General features: G+C 39.3%; 2 protein-coding genes across 6 annotated transcripts in view; both read left to right on the top strand.

The window, feature by feature from the left end:
* Nucleotides 1-6,357, top strand: part of LOC122552804 (serine/threonine-protein kinase MARK1) — a 217,075-nt gene extending 210,718 nt beyond the window's left edge. For 3 of the 4 annotated variants that reach the window (XM_087991312.1, XM_043695766.2, XM_043695767.2), the window contains 2 exons: nt 951-995; nt 4,637-6,357. In XM_087991312.1, the coding sequence (XP_087847438.1) occupies nt 951-995; nt 4,637-4,991 (400 nt within the window). In that variant the 3' untranslated portion in view covers nt 4,992-6,357. The remainder of the gene's footprint in view (nt 1-950; nt 996-4,636) is intronic. The other variant, XM_043695768.2, reaches the window with a different exon arrangement.
* Nucleotides 6,358-17,978: 11,621 nt separating this feature from the next.
* mrpl57 (mitochondrial ribosomal protein L57) lies at nt 17,979-25,635 on the top strand. Of its 2 annotated transcripts, none has more exons than XM_043695762.2 (2): nt 17,979-18,106; nt 25,010-25,635. In XM_043695762.2, exon 2 carries the CDS (start codon nt 25,026-25,028, stop codon nt 25,335-25,337), a length of 312 nt encoding a protein of 103 aa, XP_043551697.2. In that variant the 5' UTR covers nt 17,979-18,106; nt 25,010-25,025; the 3' UTR covers nt 25,338-25,635. The 2 variants fall into 2 exon arrangements, with proteins under 2 accessions (XP_043551697.2, XP_043551700.2); XM_043695765.2 differs by lacking the exon at nt 17,979-18,106 and adding an exon at nt 18,212-18,321.
* The last annotated feature ends 70 nt before the right edge of the window (nt 25,636-25,705 follow it).

Genomic DNA, 25,705 nt, shown 5'->3' with positions numbered 1-25,705 from the left:
GAGAAAAACAGTCAATCTGCACTTTCTTGACATACATTTAAGAAGGAAAATTAGTTGAAGTACTGGGATTACTGTCTACAGTGCTTACACTGAATTAAATAACACTGAGTTGACTCCAGATTTCTAGTTTGTTTTTGTTCATACATGGGATGAGGGGGTCGCTCACCAAGCCAGCATTTAATGCCCATCCCTAATTGCCCAGGACAGTTAAGAGTCAAGCATTCTGCTGTGGATTAGTGGTGCTGGAGTCACTTGTAGGCCAGACCCGGTAGTGGTAGCAATTACCTTCCCCTGTAGGACATAAGTGAACCAGATGGATTTACCAACAATCAACAATGGATTCATGGTCATCATCACACTCTTAATTAAGAAAAGACCAGATAGTTATTGAATTCAAATTCCACCATCTGCCATGGTGGGATTCAAACCGGGGTCCCTGGACATTAGCTGGGTATCTGGATAATTCACATCTGACTGTCAATAATATAGTACCAGTAAATACCCTGACAGAAGTTTCAGAATAACATCTGAACAGTAATATTGTTTGTTTTTGTATTTACAATGCATTTCGTTTCTTGGAATAAATTGTATTTTACTTTGTCATTTTGTTTTTAAGCCCTCAAGAGCCAAGATTAAGTTGCCTAGTTACATTATCAAATTAGTGTTAAATTGAAAAGCTGGATATATAATTTTGCTTGCCGCTTTTTTTCCTGTATTTATTTTGAACTCAGTTATAAAATAAGAGCTTACAACATTTTGTTCCTAGCAAAACCATCTGTAACTTGACCTTATTCAGAACTATTTATCCTGTATGTTTTTAAGGTTGTATAATTGTTTCACTGTCATTTAATGAAAGTCCAGGTTCTCTTAACCTCTTTATTTTTCATATTTCTAACTTGTTATCTTGTTTCCTCTATTTGCACTGAACCTTAATTCTGATTGCTTTTGAGGGGCCTAAGTGAAGTTGAAGGCAGTGGCAGAGCTGACACTGCAAGGTGAGGTGCTGATGGTAATATTGTCTTGATGTTTATGTGCGTAACTATGATTGTTAACACTTTAAAGGGCAATTGATATAATGCAAAAAAGCTTAGGAGAAAATCTATGATTCAACCAATTTTCCTATCCAATCTGAAAAATATTTGCAAAATACTTTAGTTCATCAAAACTGCATTTGGTCAACCTAAAAAATCAAATCAGTAAAGTAATAGGCCATTGAAGTTGTAATGCTCAGAATTGAGTAACAATGTGCAAACACATATGGTGTTCATATAATTTGAACATAAACTTGAAATTAATTTTGAAGGATGAAAATATAGGCTATGTTCACTTTCCTATCCACCAACAGCACCACCAAGAACCACCTTTCGTATTTATATTGGACCTTCCATATATTAAAAGCCCAAAGCATGCCACAGAAGTCATATCAAACAGAATTTGATATTTAAGTATACAAAGTGAGATTAGGGTCGATGATTGAAGGCTTAACATCACCAGGAGCATAATACCTCAGAGGGTTCTAGGAATGAAAGAGGTTACAGAAATGGGAACGTGTCACATCATTTGAAAATATGAATAACAGTTTTAAAATAGAGGCATTGATTAATCCAGAGTCATCGTAAGTCAGAGAACACGTGGGTGATGGGTAAACCAGGCTTGGTGTAAGTTCACACATGGATAGCAGAGTTTCAAATGAACCTAAAGTTTATGGAGTTTGAAACTGGGAAGCTGAGTAGTAATTGCATTGAAATGGCCAGGTTTTAGGGTAACATGAAGATCTCAGCAATAGTTGTACTGAGATGAGTAGAGTTGGGTGATGTTATGGAGGTGGCAGTAAGTAGTCTTAATAACAAAATGGCTGTATGATTGGAAACTCACCTCTGGGTTAAATATGAAACCAAGTTGGTAGAGTCTTATGCAGACACAGAATTGGGAGATAAATGAAATCAGTGGTTAGGAGATGGAGATTCTGGCAGTGCCTGAAGATGATGGCTCATTCTGGTCTTTCCAATATTGACTTGAAAGAAATCTCTGGTTATCCGATCAGACAATTTTGAGACAGTGGCGATGTTATGAATGGTGGTAGTGAGGTATCCTCAGCATACAAATGGAATGTGATGTGCTCAGATGATGTCACTACAAGACTGACTGTAGGTGGGAAATAGTATAGAGTCAGATATAGTTCCTTGGGAATATGCCAGAGGGACTAGGAAGATACTTCACTGCAGGTGATTCTCAGGCTATGGCTAGACAGTTATGAATGACACCAGGTGAGTGCAGTTCTAAACAGCTGGATGACTGCCGAGTTTCTGCCTTAGCTTCAAATTGCTGCTGTTAGTTTTGGGGCTTGCTGTATTTTTATGCAGATGAATAGATTTTACCTCCAATAGGAGGAATTCGAGTCAAGTACAGCAGTAGATTTCACTCTGGAGTATCCTCAATTGAAGTGCAAAACAAAGCTCAAGACTCCTTCAATATGTGAGTTAGATCACTAATATGATATGAGCTGAAAATGTGCTCTGGGGTTACCATGCAAAATCCTCCTTCCCAACTTGTCTCCTTGCCTGAAGCAATGGTAAACCTCAGGTTAAACCACCATTAGTCATTTCTCTCTAATAAGAGAGAGCAGCTCTGTGGTCTGGTAGCACGAGGGCAACTTTACCTTTGGTTTTATTCCTATTACAATGTCAGATTTTATCTTGCTATCCTAGTTTTCATCATAAATTCTCTAGGCTGTTGGTTGATTTTTAGACATTCCGATAGTGTTATCTCTTTATTTTAGTCAGGTGGAATACAGCAGAATAATTTTGTAGTTCTTGTTACAGACTTCTCATCGAAACAAAATATTATCCTTGATTCAAGAAGTAACTTTCTTTTAATCGCCACAAACTTAGAATGAGATGGACTCCCTAATTAAAACTATTAATGGTTTTTGCATGTTTCCAGCAATTGGATTAGTCTACAATTCATTTCAGCTTCAAAATTAAAATCAGGATTTCTCCCTTCTGGTTCAAAGAACTCAACGAAGGACACACTTGCCTGGAATACGTTTACCTTATGATTGGCTTTCAGTGAATACAGAAAGATTACTTAATACAGAATTTTTCATCTGCACATGGAACTGAAATATGATGGAGAATGGAAACATTAATTTGTAAAATATGACTTCTATACATCTATAAAATCCTAAAATAGTTTGGAGATATTCTCATTACTTTGATGCAGAAACTGCTGGAAACGTAATGCGCATTTATGGTGACGAAGAGAATATGCATTAATTTGGATTCTCCAGATTGTTGTATGATTTGCAACACTCAACCGTATGCCTTGAGAACACTGAAAATTTGCACCTTTGCTATCATCTTCTCCATTGAAGTTTCCTGCCGTATTTACAATGCAAATTAATCGCATTTTGGACTTATAATTCTTGCATCAGATCCAATTAGTTATTGATTTTATATTTCTGACGTGTCACTCCAGTTGGACACCGAGAACTGGAATAATGAAGCTACTAAGTTTTGCTCTCTTGCGCTCTCTTTCTCCCCCTCCAGCAAAGCTGGTCTAGCACTAAGAAATGGAAAGTGGGTGGTGGGTTGGGGGTCTGTTGTAGATTAATGGAGATTGATTGATTATGATTAGTCAATGTTTCCATTTTCATAGTGTGGTGCAATTCACCGAGATAGTAGAGGTGAGTTAAAAAGATCTTAGTTCTTCATTGAAGCCCAGGAAATGCTACTAAAATAGTTACAATATTCCTGATTATGAGGATCATGCTGATTCACTATTTCATCACTTAAGAATGTGTACCCATTTCCTGAATCTTCCCTCTCAGGAAGAATCATGTGGATAAAGTATAGAACATTTTGGGAAGGAGTTTAAAAACAATGAAAAACAGATTTTCTCTGTATGTTTGATTGTTAATTGTCCTTTTATGCATGCTGAAGCTGGAAGCCATTTATTTGTTATATAACCTCATGATTAGACCAAAATGATGAACTATTGTTTTAAAAGTAAATTTGAAAAATAACTGCTAGTAGTTGCAATACAGGACTTCAGTAAAACTAATCTATTTTACTGATTTATTTCCAGTGTCAGTCTACTGTCTCTACAGTACTAAATTAATTTTTAGTGAATTCTTAAATGTGCTGTAGAGGTGTATCCTCAGATAAATCTAAATTTGACATTACTCTAGCAAAGACCACGAGTAGCAGTACCAGATTTCAAAAACTAATATTAAACATCTACTACAGGTTATAGAAATGATTGAAATATTAATCTTTAGTCTATCCACAGGCAAACTGCAGTACCATTCAATATTTTTGCCCAAGCTATATGGTATCAGTTTTTTTAATGAGAAATTTGGAGAAAAGAAGTTTGGAAGACAGCTAAACAATCTCAAATGTGTTAGCTGGAAATTATTTAAATTAAAAGGTACTGCTTTAACTAGAAATTGCTGATAGTGTAGATGATGCAAAAATACCTCATTAAGAAATCACAAGTAGTTTCTGAGATTTGCGTTGAATTTACAACCTTAAATAGATTTTGAAATATGATGGATTCATGGCTATAAAAGGAGCCAAAGAAACTAAATATAGTTTCTCTAATCTTGAATGACTGCATGGTCTACATTTATTTTCAGAAATATGGCAGGAGAAGCAAAGGACAGAGAAAGGGATGACAACAAAGATGCAAAACCAAGATCTTTGAGGTTCACATGGAGCATGAAGACAACCAGTTCAATGGATCCCAATGATATGATGCGAGAGATTCGAAAGGTGCTGGACGCTAACAACTGTGACTATGAGCAAAGAGAAAGGTTCCTTTTGTTCTGCGTTCATGGAGATGCTCGGCAGGACAACTTGGTTCAATGGGAAATGGAGGTCTGCAAGCTGCCACGTTTGTCTCTAAATGGTGTTCGCTTTAAGCGAATATCTGGAACATCTATAGCATTCAAGAACATTGCATCCAAAATTGCAAATGAGCTAAAGTTGTAAAGAGAAATTGTAATTATGGGATCAGGGAAGTTTTTTTTTGTGTGATGTACAGTTCACTCTCGAATGTACTGGTATTATTGCTAATGTGTGTGAGTTTGGTCACTGACCCCATGTCCTCATACCCAAATAAATTAAACGGTTAGAAATTTCCGTCGCAATAAGGTTATATACATTGTGATTCTGAATTGTAAAACCCAGGTCTGTATGGCTTGTTGTGAATTAGCTTTAAATAATTGTGATCTTATTTCCACATGTACAGGTAAGTATATTGAGCCTTGTCACAGCTAATGTTCATATAGTTGTACAATAAAGAGTAATACCTAGCATCTACAGGTATTGTATAGTAGTGTCCTGATTTATGTACAGAAATACCCATGTTAATGTACCAAGAAGTGTATTTGAGCTTTTGAAGTTCTTTAACACTAACCACATGTCTGGATGTCAGATAAAATAAGATTTTTGACTTCGTTGAAATGGGAGTTAAAGCTTTCCCCTTTCCAGTAAACCCATCGAAAAAAAGCCATTATGACCTTTTTACCTGTGTTATCTAGGTGCCCAGTTTTCATCCCTCCACATGATATTTCAACTGATAGCACAAAACAGCTTTTGGGGAATTTTGTCTCAGGAATTGACATTCATCTTTAAGGAAGATGGTCCTCTTCTTTTCCTTTTGTGCTGTATGGAGCTACAAGCATCTATCAAGTTCACTTTCCAATTTGTATAATTAAATGGTACTGCTCACATGTTAAATGTATGATTTCCTATCCCACTGTAATCATCTGTGCTGAAAAGTTTACCAGATTTCTTGTATTTATTCCAGGACAATATACCTGTAATGTGCAGCATTTTAATTATGTTAGGCCTCCACCAATTAAAGGATTTTTTTCCTTTATAACTAGTGAGGTACTATGTAAAACCACTAGTACTCGTACATTTAATACTTGTTTTGTATCAAATTAACCATGTAGGTTAATTGTGCAGTTGTATTTTATGTTGTAATTACTGTAATATTAGCAATTGATCCTGCCTGCACTCTTGTGGAGATTTAGAAAAGTAATGAAAATCTGTCAATGTACAAGTTGTGATCAGATCTGGAACCCTGATTATAAGGTGAACTCAATCTTTGTATGGTTGCATAAACATACAGCAGCATCCGATTGAAGCTTTGGATTGTAAATATTCTGTGCTGTAGCTTCTTTGGCGGTTGTATTTCAGAATGGCATTGATTTTGTTGCCTTAGAAGATGCTTGGAAAGTTGTACTTGAACCTCCCCCTTGATGTTCATTGAGAGGAGTTCAATGCAAAATACAGGAGTACATTTCACTGGTGCACAATATTAAAACAAACTTGAAATGATTGGAACATGGCACAAGTTTTATTTCATTTACAATTCTTTAGAGGAAATACTTTTTCAAATCATTTGGATGTGATATAGCATAAGTCTGTTCTTTTATAATTTTCACATTTCCTGTTACTTTGTTTATGCCAGTTTTCTTTCTTTGCAACTTGTTTCACCATACAAAAGATGTGGAAAATGTATTTGTACTTACTTTGTGAAGATGTTCTGAAAAAGAAATGTTCTATGTCTTTAATCTGACCCATATAAGCAAATTATAGCATAAGCAGCAGACGTGACTGAAGATGCAAAACACACCATTCTAATATAATGTGATCATTAGGAGTCAAAACATTTGTGCAGTACAACATTTGCAGCTCATGCAACAAGATACCAGCTATCCTGAAAGAACAAAAAGAATTTGGGTTAAGAACCATTTTCCTTTTTAACAGGTAATGTGGACTTCTGTCATCTATGATGTGTAATGTGCAACAGATCTTACTTTAAGTTTTAAAAACATGAATTCTTTAAATACATTTTATTTTCATGTGGAATAATTTAAAATGACCCAGTTAAAGAGGCTGTCTCTTGTTACTAACAGAAAGATGATGAAATAAAACCATACCTCAATATTGATTCTGCCCCACGTTCTATTTCCTGTTAGTCACAGGAAATTCGACTCTTGTTTGCTTTTCTTAAGCTGATCCAGTCTATTTGCAACCTGGCTGAATTGACCGAAGCTATATCATTTCCATTGCCAATATTGTCTACTTTCTTTTCTGCAATATTGCCCAATTTCACCCTTGCCTCAGACAATCTGCTTCTGAAACCTATATCCATGTCACTGTTAGTCTCAAGACTCTAGTGCTTTCCAACTGAACTCTTTCTGCCATCCTTCATAAATTGTAACTCGTGCAAAATTCTGCTTCTTGCTGCTTAACTCAAACCAACTCCTGTTCATCTAATCAGGCCTGTGCTTGATGAACTATGTTGGAACCCAGTTTACAGTGGCGTGAATGTAAAATTCTAAACATTCTGTTCAAGTCCTTCTGTAGCCTCAACACTCCTCACCTCTAATCCTGTGTTCTTCCAATTCTGGACTGATATGTGTCTCAAATTTCCTTAAAACACCACTATTGGGGATCACGCCTTCAGGTACCATGAAGTATTGCTAATAATGCTCTCCTGAAGGCACTCCATTTCCAGCTCTCTCATCTCCTTTTAGACTGTCCTAAAAATGAAGTTTCCTTACCCTGATTATGGTCATTTGTCCATAATCATTTGTGGCACAGTGTCAAATTCAGTTGGACAGCATTTTTGTGAAGCACCCCCGTATCCTTTACTATGTTAAAGAGGCTATGAAAATGAAGTTACATGTTGCAAACTTTGCCATTTTATTGACATGAAATACAAACTATTGTTGCATTAACATGTTCTACAATGAGGTTTTACAATGTGTTTTTCTCAGTTTCATAATAGTCCTAATGCTTATCTGCATCAGACTGGTTTTTGAATTGTTAGTTGTAGAAAATTATCCATACTGAGAAATTAATTTTTGCTTCCTTTCCTGGACTTCAGCTGCTCACCTCAAGCCTCCCAAAGCTATCTTCCCTACACTTACCCATACCTACCCTCTGGTAAGGGCTGTATTTCATTCTTGCCTTTTCCTCTCCCTTACAGAATCATGACGGAATTTCCCCTATCCCCACCCTGCACCCAGCAGCTTCTGTCTTCAATGAATTATTTGCTGCTGCCCCCAGTAATGCCATTGTAAAATGAATCTTCATTTTCCCTCCCTTTTCAGTATTCCAAAGGCTATACTTCCTTCTTGACCTGAACACGCAGCATAAGAGCAGGAGCCCAATTGGCCCTTGGAGCCTGCTCCACTACTTCACAAGATCAGGTCTGATTTTAACCTTAACTCCACATTCCTGTCTATTCCAGATAACCTACCACCACCTTACTTACTAAGAGTCTATCCACCTCTGCTTCCAATGCCTTTTGAGAAAAAGTGTACCAAAAGCATCCCTTGGAGAGAAAATATTTCTTCTCAATTCTTTCTTAAACGGACGGCCTTTTACTTTTAAAACAGTAAACACATTCTCCCACAAAAGAAAACCTCTTTTCATCCACATGTCGTGTCCCCTCAGGATCTTAGAAATTTGAACCAAGTTGCCTCTTCCTCTTCTAAACTCCAGCAAATAGCCTGTCTAACCTTTTCTCATAAGGCAAAACTACCATTCCAGGTATTAATCAAATAAAACATCTTTGGACTGCTACTCATTTACATCTTCCTTAAATAGAAGTACTCTTGATGTAGTCTCGCTATTGCTCTGGAGTGTGATATCCCTACTTTTGAATTCAATTGCCCTTGCAATAAATTATAACATTCTACTAACTTTGCTAATCAATTGCTGTACCTTCATACCAACCTTTTGCAATTCATAAACTAAGACACCCAGATCTCTCTGCAGCTCAGAGCATTGCAGTATTTCACAATTCATATAATATGCTATTTTATTCTACTGCCAAAATTTCACATTTTCCCACATGACATTCCATTTGCCAGATCTTTGTCTGCTTATGTAACCTATCTGTATTTGTTATAGTTTCCCTATGTCATCTTAATAACTTACTTTTCTACCTATCTTTGTGTCATCAGCAAATTTAGCAGGTATAACTTTGGCCGCTTTATCCAAGTCATTTGGATAAAGAGTTGAGGCCCCAGTACTGATACATGTTGTTCAGCATTCAGTACATATTTCCAACCAGAAAAAGACCTATTTATGCCTACTCTCCTTCTCTGTTGGTTAATGAATATTCTCATTTTCCAATATGTTACACATTACACCATGAATCTCTGTTTCTCTTAATCTTTGACATGGCATCTTATCAAATGCCTTCTAGATATCTGAGAACCATATATGTACCAGTTCATCTTTATCCATAACACACTACTAATTCAAAGAACCAAAAAAACTGGTTTAAACATATTTCCCTTTCAAAAAACCATGTTGACTCTCCATGGTTACCCTGATTTTTTTTCTAAGTGCCCTACTATAATGTCTTTGATAAAAACTTGAAATGTTTCTCCTGTGACAGATGGTATGCTAATGGTGCTGTAGTTTTCTGCTTTCTTTCTCACTCTCTCTTTGAATAAAGAAATTATACTCACTATCTTCCAACCCAATGGAACTTGACAGAATCTAGGGAAATCTGCAAAATTAGAACTAATGCGTCAGCTATCTCACTAGCCACTTGTTTCAAGATCCTCAAATAAAGTCCATTAGGATCCAGGCACTGGTCAGCCCACCAATTTGGTCAGTACCATTTCCCTGATGATTGTAGTTTTCTTTAGTTTCTGCCTCCCACCCAGCTCTTGAATAACAGCTATTTTTGGGGTGTTACTTGTATCCTCTAAAGTGATGTAGAATATCTGTTCAATTCATCATCCATCTCCTTATTTTCCATTATTAATGCGGCAGACTCCCTTTCTACAGGGCGTTTTCATTTTATTAGCTCTTTTCCTTTTTAATCATCAATAAAACCTTTTACTATCAATTTTTACATTTCTGGCGAGCTTTCACTCATGCTTTACTTTTTGCCTTTTTACTCTCAAAATTGTCATGGTGCAGAATTTGGCTCTTGAAATGAATATCATTGCCTCATGTCATTCTTTGCTTCATAGCATTAACATTACCTAATGTTATTTTTTTTTAACATATTCTGTCTAATCTTCTTACTTGCTCCTTTCTTTGTGCAATTGTGTGCCTTTTATTTATGTTTGATATCATCTTTAACATTTTGTTGTTTCACCCTTTGGAATTTTTCTTCCTTGTTGGAATCGATCTAGAGAAACATGGAAAAAAGGAGTAGGAGTAGGCCATTCGACCCTTTGAACCTGCTGAGGCATTCAATTTGTTCATCCAGCTCAATGTCCTATTCCTTCTTTCCTCCTGTATCCTTTGAGCCCTTTTGCCCTAAAGACTACATCTAACTCCTTGAAAACATTCAGTATTTTGGTCTCAACTGCTTTCTATGACAGAATTCCACAGGCTCACCACTCTATTGGTGAAGAAATTTCTCCTCATCACAGTCTGAAATGGCCTATTCTGTATGCTTAGGCTATCCCTTGCCTGTGGATTTGATTCTGTGTATCTGAGATACCCCTAAACTGTTTGTATGAACCTGTCCTTCAATCCAATTTGCCAGTTCATTTTTGCAAGTTCTGCTTTCCTACAGAAGTTTAAGTTTAAAGTGGCAGTCCTGAACCCACTTCTCTCTCCCTGGAACTAAATTAAAATTGAATCATTATGATTGTTGAAACCTAGGGTGACTTCACTGTAAAATCATTCAATGAATCCTAGTTGTTTATCATTCCTCAGTAACCCCCTTTCTCTTTCCCTCACAAATTTCAAGGCCTCAAACTCTCCATCCTAGTGAAGCAGTAATTTACTCATATCACTTCCAATTTAGTATACTTTATTTGTTCATGTATCTTCACATCATTGAGAAGACAAAACATACGGGGTGAATCATTTGTGGAACACTTCTGTTCAGTCCACAGCTTCCTATCGTTTGTCATTTTATTTCTGCCTTCCACTCACTCTGAGCTTTCTGTCCATGACCACCGCCGACCTTCCAATCAAGCTGGATACAAGTCTTGGGAACAGCACGTCATCTTTTGAGTTGGCACTCCACAGTCTTCTGGATTCAACATTGAATTCAACAGTTTTATATCATAAGCCCTGCATCCATTGTGTTCTGCATTTTGCTGATTTGGGCCCTTCACATGCACTCAGCTACTATGCAATCTCATCTGGCTACATCTTTTTTGCTTCTTTATCATATCCAGTACATCTTTCTTTGGCTTTTGTACATGAGACCTTTTGTTATGTAATCTTGACTACCCTTCAACCTATCTCAAGCTTTCCTTATTGTTCTTCCTGCTCCCTTTCTCTTCCACTGGCTCAACATTTCTATCTTTTTTCAGTTCTGAAGATTATTGACCTAAAAATCCTAACTCTTTCTCTACACAAATACCAACTGAGTTTGTTTACTCGCTGAGTTTTTTTTTCAGCATTTTTTATTTCAGATGTCCAATATCTGCAGTACTTTGCTTGTGTCTTCCAACTATATGAGTTGGGAAGTCATGTTGTGGCTGTACAGGACATTGATTAGGTGTTGCTGGAAAAGTGCAGCAGGTCAGGCAGCATCCAAGGAGCAGGAGAATCGACGTGTCGATTCTCCTGCTCCTTGGATGCTGCCTGACCTGCTGCACTTTTCTAGCAACACATTTTCAGCTCTGATCTCCAGCATCTGCAGTCCTCACTTTCTTCCAGGACATTGATTAGGCCACTTTTGGAATACTGTGTTCAATTCTAGTCTCCCTGCTATAGGAAAATTTTTGTGAAACTTGAAAGGGTTCAGCAAAGATTTACAAGAGTGTTTCTAGGACTGGAGGGTTTACACTATAGAGACAGGCTGAATAGACTGGGGCTATTTGTCCTGGAGCGTTGGAGGCTGAGGAGTGACCTTATAGAGATTTATAAAATCATGAGGGGCATGGAGAGAGTGAGTATACAAGATCTTTTTCCCAGGGTAGGGGAGTCCAGAACTAGAGGGCATATGTTTAAGGTGAGAGGGGAAAGATTTAGGAGAGACTGAAGGGGCAACTTTTTCATGCAGAGAGTGGTGCATGCATGGAATGAGCTGCTGGAGGAAGTGGTATAGGCAGGTAAAATTACAACATTTAAAAGGCATCTGGATGGGTATATGAATAGGAAGGGTTTAGAGGGATATCGGTTAAATGCTAGCAAATGGAACTGATTTAGTTTAGGATATCTGATCAGCATGGATGAATTAGACTGAAGATTCTGTTTCCGTGCTGTACCACTCTATGACACTAATAGATATACCAAGTTGTCCTTTAAGGATCCAGAGATTATGATAGACTAGGTGAAGAATTTCAAATTCAATATAAACAGAAAATGTTGGAAATACTCTAAGCCATGTAGCATCTGTGCAGTGTTACACGTTATGTTGTTAGAACTGAACAAGGTAAAGCAAGTACAGAGCTGGGGCACAAAGAATGATAGGGACGGTTTAAGATGGGTTGCAAGATGAGAGTGATTATATGATTTGAAGATGTAATGGTACAAGGAATTAATGGGATAACTAAAAGAACACAAGAAGAAGCCTCATAGTGTAACTGAGAATAGCAGAATTGTTACCAACAACAGTTGTCCAGTAACCCCTAATTTTACATTCTTCAGTAAGAAGAAACATCCTCTCCTGCGAAGACCTCTCAAGATTTTGTATATTTCAATTAGGTCACCTCTTAATCTTCAAAACAACTCCAGTAGGTATAAGCTGAGCCTGTCCTACCTTTGCTGAACTGCCTCCAACACATTAAATAAGATGACCAATACTGCGCACAGTACCTGTATGCTGTTTGAACTGTGTCTTGTATAACTGAAGCATAACCACTCTACTTTTGTATTCAATTCCCCTCTCAATAAATTTTAACATTCTATTGGCTTTCATAATTACTGATGTACCTACATACTAACCTTTTGTAATTTGTGTATGAAAACGCTCTCATCTCTCCACACCTTAGAGCTATGCAATCTCTCACAACTTAAGTAATTAGCTTTTTTTATTCTTCCTGTCAGAGGATTTCACATTTTCCTGCAATATATTACATTTGCCATATTTTTGCTCACTCACTCAACCTGTCTCCATATTTTTGTAGCCCCATTATACTCTTTTCACAATTTATTTTCTGCCTATCTTTGTCATAATCAAATTTGGAAACTATGCAATTCATCCTTTCATGTACATTGTTTAGATTAATTGAAAACAGTTGAGTCCCAGCACTGATCCCTATGGTGCAGCACTCTTACATCTTGGCAACCTGAAAAAGACCCATTTATGTCTGCTCTCTGCTTCCTGTTAGCCAGCCAATTGTCTACCCAATATGTTACCCCCTACACCATGAGCTTTTACTGCAATAACCTTTGATTATCAAATGCCTTCTGGAAATTCTAAATACAGTTCATCCATTAGTTCTGCTTTCTCCACGTTACTTCATCAAAGAACTTCAGAGTGAAAGCAGGAGAATGGGGTTGAGAAACATCAGCTGTGATCGAATGGCAGAACTACTTGATGGGCGGACTAGCCTAATTCTGATCCTGTGTCTTATGATGTTATGATTTTCATTTCACAAGATCATGGTGACTGCCTGGTTACCTTAAACTTATCCAAATGCCTTGCTGTAACTTCTTTAATAATACCTGCTAAAACTTGCCCTATGATGGAGAACTGGCCTGTACTTTCATGTTGCAGTCTCCCTTTCTAAATGAAGGGAGTTACATTCACTATCTTCCAAACTAATGGGGCCGACCCTGAGGCACTGATCAGCCTGCGGCTCCAATAAATAACTTAGTAGCAATAGTTTGGTGATTGAGAACTTTGAATATATCCTTCCCTTTCATTTCCTGATGGACTGCTCCTTCTGAGATGTTGATTGTAACCTCTGTAGTAAAGACTGATGCAAAATACCTGCCCAATTCATCGCCAATTCCTTATTTTGTATCAATAATGCTCCAGTCTCCCTTTCTATCGGACAAATGCTCACTTTGTTAATTGTTTTCTTTTAAGTATTTGTAGAAACTATTAACATATATTTTTACATTTCTCCCAAGCTTTCCCTTGAATTTTTCTCTTTCAATTTTTGATGATTGTTGTGTTTTGTGTTCTTACCTGCCATGCCTTTGCACAATTATGTTCTTTCTCTTTATTTTGATAGTATTTCTAACATCTCTAGTTAACCACATATGGCGCTTCCAATCCTTTGAATTTTCCTTTCTTGTTGGAATGGATCTAACCTGTTTTCTGAAGTATCCTCTTATATATCTGCCAAAGCATTTCTCTTCAACTAACTTTTAACCCCATTTACCAATTCACATTAGTCAGCTTTGCCTTCAAGATCTCATTTACATTTTTAAAAGTAAAATTAACCACATCTCCATGCACAATATCAGGTTGAGAATATCCTTCTTTCTCGTCACTTGCAGAACGTACAGTTCTAAGAAACTATCCTAAAAACATTATGAACTCCTACTCTAAGTTATCTTTGTCCACATGACTTCTGTAAACTCTATTACACTAAAATGTATCATGATCTTAATTGTGCCTTTCTCAGAAGCACTAATCATTTCTTCCTTTGTGCCCTACCCAACTGTGTAATTACTGTTGGGGGGCCTGTACATCAATCCCACAAGTGACTTTACTTGCTTTTCTTCTTTCTCCCAAATTGTTTCCCCATCTTGGTTTCCTGAACTTGGATCATTCCTCTCTGTTGTGCTAATATCCTAAACAATTAACAGAGCCACCCAACACCCTTTTCATAGTTTTCTGTCAGTCCCATTCCACATGATCCTATAGATATGTTTCTGTAATGGGTATCAGATTGTACTCTCTCATTTCCATTTGCATTCTCATGCACATGTTCATATTTGTTTTCAATGTATTCATATTGAGAACTTTCAATTTCATCCTCTATCCTGTTTGTAAATTCTAGTCTTATCTGTTGGTCGACTCTGAGATTCCTTCTTATGTCTGTATGCTTTCATTTATTAACACATTTTGGCATTGACTCTACTTTGATTTATTACATATTCTCAAATTTGATCCTTTGCCCACACTAGATTAAAACCCTCTCTACTTGTCTCATTCAGCAGTCACTAAGAACACTGACCCAGCACCATTCAGGTAGAGACTGTCTCAATGGAACGCATCCACTTTCCCCTGTACTGGTGTCAGTGCCCTATGAACTAGAACCCCCTTCACCCACACCACACTTTAAGCCATGCAATCATCACTCTGATTTGCACCATGCTGATTTGTGCATGGCCCAGTAAGTAATTCAGTGATTATGACATAGGAGGTTCTACTGCTTAATTTGACACCCAGTTCCTCATACTGATGGTTCAGAACTCTTCCTCTGGCCAATGTCATTGGTACCTACATAGACCATGACAATTGGATCCTTTCCCTCCCACTGCAAGTTCCTTTCCAACCTTGACCAGATGTCCCACCTCCTAGCACCAGGCAGGCAACACAGCTATCAGGACTCCCTTTGCTGCAGAGAATGGTGTCAATTCCCTCATTTTATTGTCACCTATTATCATTACATTCCTCTTTCCTTCCCCCTCTTGAATGACTTCCTGTAGCATGGTGTCATGGTTAGTTAACTCTCCTGTCCCTGACCTTTGACCAAAATCTGATGATCCAACCCTCAGAGAAGTGACTGCTTAGTAGTTCAAAGAATCCACATAGCTTTCCTAATGCATCACAATGTTTGTAGTTTAGATTTGAGTTCATAAGCCCAAGGAGTACAGATCTGAGTTTTAAATAACTCCTGTCGATCTTTGCTCTGGACCAAATTGCTATCCAAGAACTTCCATACGCTGTAACTGTCACATATCACCTATCCTCCAACCTTAATTTGCTTTAAGGAACAACTAAATATAAACCTGATTAATAAAATGTATACAAATGTAAATATTTTAATGTTACCACCAGTTGCTATATTATTTTAAAATTTAGAGAATGGACTGTAATCACTGAACAGAAACTCACCAAATAACGAGCTTCTTCAGTAGCACAGAAATTCCTGCCTCTCTAGGTCTAGGAAAAGCACAAGCAATAGAAAATCTCTTTCCCTTCTTCCTTTCCCTTCACTTAACTTTGGCATTCTAGTGCAAGTCAAACTAAGAGTTTCAGCTGGTTCATAAATTAGCTGTTTTTTGAGTGGAAATCTTTGTTTAAAATAAACCCTGTCTAAGGCTGGCAAATATATTACATAAACTATAGATTTCATTGTCCATTCAGCGTACATCACACGCCAGCAAGCAGTCCAAACATGAGCTTTTATTTGCATCAATGAAAGTGAACATAAAGAGAATGGAAGCTGCAGTTGACCCCATAATGCAAATCAAATTGAACATGCCATGATGGTCAGCTGTACCTAGATCTTATCTGGAGCTGGGTGTTGAACTGGTCATATCTGGCATCTTTAGTGTCCTTACCCTGCTCCTTGGAAAATTGTTCCCATTCCCCCAGTTCTTCAGTATCCACCACATCACCTAGTTGTGTGCTCAAATTGTGAAAAGCACGGTATGCCAGGATGATGTAGCACATTCTATCCAGCCTATAATGAAGGAACCCCAAATCAATCAAAGCAGCAGAATCATATCTTCAGCAGCCCTATCACCTACTCGACCACAATTCGAGTCAAAGTATAGGCAGCAGATTGCACAATGGTGTCATGAAGTAGGATCATAGTGGGTAGCCCTTGTCACCCAGTGGGTAGCCTTGTGAAGCACCTGGACCATCAATGCACAAGGTACACAAGGTCTGCTCCACAACGTGGGAGTCATAGTCAGGGTAGCAGACGCACACCTGAAAGTAATAACCATGATCACAGATGACCTAATCATTAAGGGAATGGAACCACTTCCTAGTGACAAATTCTGCAGCATTGTGATATGATGTGACCTTGACATTGGGAATGAAATGATCTGGTGTGATATTGCAAGGTGGCATAGTCATTATCCTGATGACAGAGATTCTACGTGGGTTATCTATTCCTCCTTGGAAAATGCCAACAGCACAGAAGGTCAAAACAGCTTTCACTTTCAGAACTATTCGGAGAAGATGGCCTTCCATTCCTGCAGCCCTCAGGTCCTTTTTACCAACTGACATTATCCCAGGACACCATGATGGAACATATAGAGCCTGGGCTGACTCTACTCCTTGGCAAAAGTGAGGACTGCAGATGCTGGAAATCAGAGATTAGATTAGAGTAGTGCTGGAAAAAGCACAGTGGGTCAGGTAGCATCTGAGGAGCAGGAAAATCGACGTTTCTGACAAAAGCCCTTCATCAAGACTAAAGGCAGAGAGCCTCCGGCGTGGAGAAATAAATGGGAAGGGGGTGGAGGTGGGGCTGGGGAGGAGATGATAGGTCAGAGAGGAGGGTGGAGCAGATAGGTGAAAAAGATTGGCAGGTAGGAAAGGTCATGAGGATGGAACTGGGGTAAGGTGGGGGGGGAAATAGGAAATGAGGAAACTGGTGAAGTCACTTTTGCTACCTTATAAAGGAAATTACAGCAACCAGCATCTTGCCATGTCACCATTATTCCTTCAGCTTCAGCACCAACTTGGTGAATGAGCCTCGCCAGCTTAGCGACCAACACATTATGTCAAAAGAGAAAAATCACAACACCAGGTAATAGTCCAACAGGTTAAATTGGAAGCACACTAGCTTTCGGAGCGTTGCTCCTTCATCGGGGGAGGGGAGGGGACAACGGCTGGGTGTTGGCGGAGGTATGAGTGTATTTCGGAGTTTCTTGGCGAGGCAGTTCGGCAGGAACCAGGCAGACGCTGTTGCTGATCCTCCCTGGACACCTTGCGGCGACTGAGGCTCGACAATTATCATCTCTCAGTACCGCCGCCCAGGACTGATTTGCTCTTTGGCTGGATGACTATTTCTGTCCGTTCCCATTTCCAAGCAGCCCTCGCCATTTCGGCGTATCCCATAGCAACCCAATCGCACCGGGTCACCAATCGGAACGCTCATTACTAAGGCCGCCAGCAACAGCCAATTATATTTCCGTTTGCTGGTTTGGTCCCCGAAGGCGTAGGCCAATGGGATGGTAGGTTATTCCGAGTTGCTCTCGGTGTGGTGTTTAGAAGCGGCTGGAGCGGAAAGTCGGTAAGTGAGGGAGCCGGGTCGGCAGCAGAGGATGTCTCTGTGTGGAAAGAGGCCAAAAGAACTTTGTGATTCAATTTACAGAATTAGGGACTGTTATAAACTGTTAAGTGATGAGGAGGGATTATACAAATTAGGCCTGTTTTCTGCAGAATTTAGAAGGTTAAGGGGTGATCTGATTGAAGTCTTCAAGATATTAGCTGGAAAAGACAGGAGAGGTAAAGATAAACTGTTCTCACTGGTTGCGGGTTTAGAACTAAGGGGTTTAATCTGAGAAGTAAGGCGAGGAGAGACGTTAAGAAGCATTTCTATACAAAGGATGGTGGATGTTGTGAACTCGCTTTGACAAACGACAGTGGATGCAGGATCAGTTGTTAATTTTAAATTAGTTGTTAATTGAAGCTATTAAGGGATGTGGGCCAAAGAACAGAAATATGAAATCAGGTGCTAAATCATCCGTGATTAAATTAAATCATAGAATCCCCTACAGTGTGGGAACAGGCCCTTTGGCCCAACAAATCCACAGTGACCCTCTGAAGGGTAATCCACCCCGACCTATGCTACCCTATTACTGTACATTTACCCATGACTAATGCACCTCACCTACACATCCCTGAACACTGGGCAATTTAGCTTAACCAAATCACCTGGTATGCATATCTTTGGACTGTTGTAGGAAACTCAGACACACATAGTCATAGTACAGCATGGAAACAGACCCTTCAGTCCAACCTGTCCATGCAGACCAGATATCCCAACCCAATCTAGTCCCACCTGCCAGCACCTGGCCCATATCCCTCCAAACCCTTCCTATTTATTTACCCATCCAAATGCCTCTTAAATGTTGTAATTGTACCAGCCTCCACCACTTCCTCTGCCAGCTCATTCCGTACACATACCACCCTCTGTGTGAAAAAGTTGCCCCGTAGGTCTCTTCTATATCTTTCCCCTGTCACACTAAACCTGTGCCCTCTTGCTCTGGACTCCCTGACCCCAGGGAAAAGACTTTGCCTATTTATCCTATCCATGCCCCTCATAATTTTATAAGCCTCTATAAGGTCACCCCTCAGCCTCTGATGCTCCAGAGAAAACAGCCCCAGCCTGTTCAGCCTCTCCCTATAGCTCAAATCCTCAAACCCTGGAAACAACCTTGTAAATCTTTTCTGAACCCTTTCAAGTTTCACAACGTCTTTCCGATAGTAAGGAGACCAGAATTGCACACAATATTCCAACTGTGGCATAACCAATGTCCTGTACAGCCGCAACAATGACCTCCCAACTCCTATACTCAATACGCTGACCAATAAAAAAAAGCATACCAAACGCTGCCTTCACTATCCTATCTACCTGTGACTCCACTTGGAGCTATGAACCTGCACTCCAAGGTCTCTTTGTTCAGCAACACTCCCTAGGTCCTTACCATGAAGTGTATAAGTCCTGCTAAGATTTGCTTTCCCAAAATGCAGCACCTCGCATTTATCTGAATTAAACTTCATCTGCCTCCTCTCAGCCCATTGGCCCATCTGATCAAGATCCTGTTGTAACCTGAGGTAACCCTCTTTGTCCACTACATCTCCAATTTTGGTGTCATCTGCAAACTTACTAACTGTACCTCTTATGCTCGCATCCAAATCATTTATGTAAATGACAAAAAGTAGAGGACCCAGCAGCGATCCTTGTGGCACTCCACTGGTCACAGGCCTCCAGTCTGAAAAACAACCCTCCACCACCACTCTCTGTCTTCTACCTTTGAGCCAGTTCTGTATCCACACAGATGGTCACCCAAAGCTGGATTCAAACCCGAGTCCCGAGTGCTGTGAAGCAGCAGTGCTAACTATTGAGCCACCATGCTGCCCCAAAATTTAAATGGTGGAACAGACTTGAGGAGCTAACTGACCTGCTGTTGTTCTTGTGTGTCACCCACTCTGCGTTCACCAGACCCTGCTGCTGCCACACCTTATCCTGGTTTTTGTGCATTTCTAGTGTAGGTGTTCCATGTACAGTACACCCTTGGTTAGAGGCTGACCTGTGCAGATGACAGGATTGATTGTATTGTATTGGAAATAATTCAGAAAAATAAGCAATCACTTTAAAACAGGGATTAACATAATGAGAAGTATAATGATAATACAAAGGCTTTTTTTTTTGATAGTAGGGTGCCAGGCAAAGATTGAGGATATAAGAACAGAATCAAATTTCCTTCACAGGAATGTTGGAAAAAAAAGAACAGGACAGATATAGGAAAGAATTTGTTCTTCATATGTTTTCAGTGTGTTGGGGACACATAATATTGGGTTGATTCCCAGGTCTAGGAGAAAGTGAGGACTGCAGATGCTGGAGATCAGAGCTGAAAATGTGTTGCTGGAAAAGCGCAGCAGGTCAGGCAGCATCCAGGGAACAGGAGAATCAACGTTTCGGGCATGAGCCATTCCTGAAGAAGGGCTCATGCCCGAAACGTCGATTTTCCTGCTCCTTGGTTGATTCCCAGGTCTCCAGCTTACTACCCATCATCTATCTTTCCCCTGTAATTTGGAAGGGGCACTGAAAAATTGAATCAATTGAACTTGGTTAACAGTTGGTTTGGGCAGCCTATCTTTAAGTTTGTTTGAGTGGGAAGGAAATGAAATTCTGTTCTGGGGGTTGTCCTTTACACATTGAGAGAACTCCCCAAAAGACAATAACACCCTTCCTCCCTTCCTAGACTTCAAACCTCCCACCTGAAAGATGCTCCAGATTGGTGGTTTAATGCTCCTGACTCATCTGGATCCAGGATCCATTGGATCCTTCATCCTGAGATTTAGTGCTGCTTGAGCTTCTGACCATTTGATATATAAAACATTCCACGGGCACATTGATAATGAGAACATTGAGAAGGTCAAAAGAAATGTACAAAATATACTTGGAAATGGCAGAAATATTGCATTACTTTTCTCTTTTTTGGACCAATGAGACTAATAGAGTGGATGAATTAGAAGGGATTAAAAATGTAATATGATATTTAAATTGGAAAAGGACAAGAAACTTCATAAACCTAATCAAACTTGGATTAAAACTCCCATCCCAGATAGATTGCAAAGTAAGTTAAGGAAAAGGCACTTCTTGCTATAATATCTTTATTAGAAAAGCAATTATTGCCAGAGAATTAGAGCCAACTAAAGTTTTTTATATTTTAAAATGAAGTTGGAGCAAGTGTGAGAAGCCATGGGTCAGTTTAATACTGAAGGTAGGAAAGGCAATGGAATCTTTATTCAAATACTTAATTAAAAGAGATCTAGAAAACAAAAATATAATGCACAGAAGGAGGCCATTCAGCAAAGCATATTAATGTCTGTCAATCGAGAGCAATTCAGCCAAATCCAGTTTGCAGCTCTTGGTCTGTGGTCCTGTAGACTATGGAGCCTCAACTGCATGTCCAAGTAACTTAAGTGCAATGAGCATTTCTACTTCTCTTTCACTTTTCTGCCAATTTATTAATTCTCTCCCCCCCCCACTACCCACTCTTTCCCACCAACAAAAAAAGGGAATTAACCTCTGTCAATGGAATTAGATTCTTCCCTTCTTCGTCTCGGCTTTTCAGAGTGTTGTATCTCAATTAAATTTTCCTGTATCCTCTTGCATTCCAAAGAAGAACCCCAAAAAAGTGAGCTTGAAGTGAAGAGGCTATTCTTGGACTTAACCTGAGGATGGAATCAGTACAAGTTGTGTACAAAGAGGACTGAAGTCCTTTGCAAGGCTAGCAGCCATGATGTATGTGTTGGTCACTAATAAATTGTCACCACTCTGCTGGGATGAGTGTGCTAGAAATCAAGCCTCATTGTCATGAGTTGTCACAAATATGAGCAATTAAATTAGATTAGATTAGATTAGATTACTTTACAGTGTGGAAACAGGCCCTTCGGCCCAACAAGTCCACACCGGCCCGCCGAAGCGCAAACCACCCATACCCCTACATTTACCCCTTACCTAACATTACGGACAATTTAACATGGCCAATTCACCTAACCTGCACATCTTTGTGACTGTGGGAGGAAACCGGAGCTCCCGGAGGAAACCCACGCAGACATGCATTACTAGGATAGCAACTGAATATCTAAGTATGCACATTGTATTAAAATGATAGGCGGAGGGAACAGGGTTGCCTTGTTAGTAAGAAATGAGTGGATGTAAAAGTTCCCAAGGAAAGTGGTGTATTTCCAGCGTCAAGAAACATTTCGTTCTTCATTAATATTTTCAAAATCAGAATCTGATTACCATCTTTTGTCATTGCTGTTTATAGAACCTTGAGTGGAAATTGACTCACATTTTCCTACTTTTTTGAATTCAGTCACAAGATGTGGGCATCGCTGGCTGGGCTAACATTTATTGGCTATCCATAATTAATGTAAAGAAAGTGGTCGTGAACTGCCTTGAACCACTGCAATCCTTAGAGTGTAGATGTGCTTGCAGTGCTGTAAGGAGGGAATTCTAACACTTTTACCCAGCGACAGTGAAGTAATGGTGATACAGTTCCAAATTAGGGTGGTGTGTGGCTTGGAGGGGACATTGTAAATGATGGTGTTCTTACATATTTGCATACATATTAGTTGGTGGAGATAGCATTTGGAAGGTGTTGCCTTCAAGAGTCTAGATAAGCTGTTACAGTACGTCTTGTAGGTGATTACATGCTGCTGCCACGGCATTGATGGTGGAGGGAATTCATGTTGAATGTGTTAGATAGAGTGCTTTGTCCTCAATGGTGTTGAGCTTTTTGTATGATATTGGATCCGCATTCTTGTAGGTAAGTGGACAGTATTCCTACCCACCACTGATTTGTGCCTTGTAGATGACAGACTCTGCAGAATCAGGAGGTGAGTTACTTGTCATAGAATTACCAGGCACTGACATGCTATTATAGCCACAATATTTTGGTTTCTGGTAACCCACCAGAATGCCGATACTGGAGGATTCAGCAAAATGCCATTAAATATTAAGGAGTAATGATTGGATTCTCCTTTACTGAAGATGATCATTACCTGAAGCTTGTGTAGCATGAATATTAGTTGCCACTTTGCAACAAAAGTTGCAAAACTGCCTTTAGAGTCATAAAGATGTACAGCACAAAAACAGGCCCCTCAATCTAATTTGTCAATGCCAACCAGATATCCTAAAGTAATCTAGTCCCCTTTGCCAGCATTTGGCCCATATCCCTCTAAATTCTTTTAATTGTACCAGTCTCCACCACCACCATCACCTCGGGCAGCTGTTTCCATAAATGCTCCACTCTCTGTGAAAAGGTTGCCCCTTAGATCCCTTTTCAATCTTTCCCTCTCACCTTGAATCTGTGCCCTCTAGATGTGGACTTTGCTACTCTGGGGAAAAGACCTTGACTATTCACCCTATCCATGCCCCTTGTGATTTTATAAACCTCTATAAGGTCACCCCTCAGCTTCCGATACTCCAGGAAAACAGCGCCAGCCTATTCAGCCTCTCACTACAGCTCAAACCCTCCAACCCTGGCAACATCCTTGTAAATCTTTTCTGAACCCTTTCAAGTTTCGCAAAATCTCTCCTATAGTAGGGAGACCAGAATTGCATACAGTATTCCAAAAGTGGCGTAATCAATGTCCTGTACAGCTGCAACATGACCTCCAAACTCCCATACACAATGTACTGACCAATAAAGGAAAGCGTGCTAAACACTGCCTTCACTACCTTGAATCCCTGTAATTCTGCTTTCATGGAACTATGAACCTGCACCTCAGTGCCTCTTTGTTTGGTAACACTGCACAGGACCTTACCACTTAGTGTACAGTTCCTTCTCTGATTTGTCCTGTCAAAATGCAGCACCTCACCTCTATCTAAATTAAACTCCATCTGCCACTCCTCAGACCATTTGTCCATCTGATCAAGGTCCCGCTGTACTCTGAGGAAATCTTCTTTGCTGTCCACTCCACCACCAATTTTGGTGTCATCTGCAAACTTAATACCCATACCTCCTCTATTCACATCCACATCATTTATAGATTTACAAGGATGTTGCCAGGGTTGGAGAGTTTGAGCTGTAAAGAGACGCTGAAATTGGCTGGGCGTATTTTCCCAAGCGTGTCAGAGGCTGACTGGTGACCTTATAATAGAAGTTTATAAAACCATGAGGGGCATGGATAGGGTAAATAGACAAGGTCTTTTCCCTGCGGTGGGGGGAGTCCAAACTTAGAGGGCATAGGGTTTTCATGCAAAGGGTGGTGCGTGTATGGAATGAGCTGTTAGAGAATGTGGTGGAGGCTGGTACAATTACAACATTTTAAAAGGCATCTGGATGGGGAAAAGAATGGGAACAGTTTAGAGGGATATGGGCCAAATGCTGGCAAACTTTGACTAGATTAATTTAGGATATCTGGTTAACATGGACGAGTTGCACGAAAGGGTCTGTTTCATGCTGTACAGCACTGTGACTCCATAGAAATGACAAAAAGCAATGGACCCAGCACCGATCCTTGCGGCACACCACTGGTTACAGGGTTCCAGTCTGAAAAACCAATCCTCCATTACCACCCTCTATTTCCTGTCTTCAAGCCAATTTTGTAACCAAATGGCTAGTTCTGTTTGTATTCCATGTGATCTAACCTTGTTATCAAAAATAATTAATTGTGTTGCAAAATACTTTGAGAGATCCTGGAAATGGGAGAGGCACAATTTGATTGCAAGATTCATCTTTCTTTGTGGCACTTAGCTCGTCTGCAAGTTATTTTTCCAGCTGTTCAGATTTGACAAGTTGACTGTTTTTGACAGATTCACTACTGAACCTCAATTGTCATTTTCAGTTTTTAAAAATAATTTTAAAACTCCCCTTGTGTGCAAGAATCATGTTAATTTTTAATGTTTTGCTGAAAGTTATATTCCAATTTTGACGGTTGCTATTTTTTCAAGGTAAAACTGTGGCAGAATGTTTCTTACGGCATTTCTGCTTCGGAAAGGAATTCCAGGCAAACAGTGGATAGGAAAGTACAGACGCCCTAGGCAAATTACCTGGCAAATGAAGCGTAATTTAATTAAAAGGCTGGAAATCGAAAGGGAGACAGAGTACTGGCTGAGCCGGCCCTGGATGACTGTGGAGCAGGAACGAGGTCATGCAGCACAACGCAGAGCTGAACGCTGGGAGGCTTTCAAGAATGCCAAATCTGCAAACTTCCCTAAATTCAAATATATTGAAGAACATTTAATTCACCTAAACGTAACCAAAAAGTGGGGCATGTGAAAAATTTGGCAGAAGAATCCTTTTTAATTACATTGCCAGATATACTGAAGAGATTTAAAAAGTGCCTCCTGCAAATTATTGTGAACTCCAACTAGTAATAAAGTTGCACGTTATGTATAATGATTTAATTTTGGAAATTACCTGTTGTGTTCAGAGCATTTGGGTAATTTTAAGACCTGATAATTGATGATGGAGATTTACATTTCTATTTTACTTATCTTCTATGTATGTCTATTCATGACCACTTTATTTAAAAATGTCAGGAAACTTTTATTAAAGAATAAGATTAATTCTAAAAGTTTCACCTTTATTTTTCTGGTTCGTACTTTCATACACTCGTTTACTGGAAAAGGCAGGAGTTCAGCTTT

Source organism: Chiloscyllium plagiosum, unplaced genomic scaffold (assembly GCF_037043375.1).
Source record: "Chiloscyllium plagiosum isolate Xiang-an unplaced genomic scaffold, Cpla_swu_hap1 HiC_scaffold_10, whole genome shotgun sequence".
Lineage (NCBI taxonomy): Eukaryota > Metazoa > Chordata > Chondrichthyes > Orectolobiformes > Hemiscylliidae > Chiloscyllium > Chiloscyllium plagiosum.
This window is presented reverse-complemented; position numbering and strand designations above follow the sequence as displayed.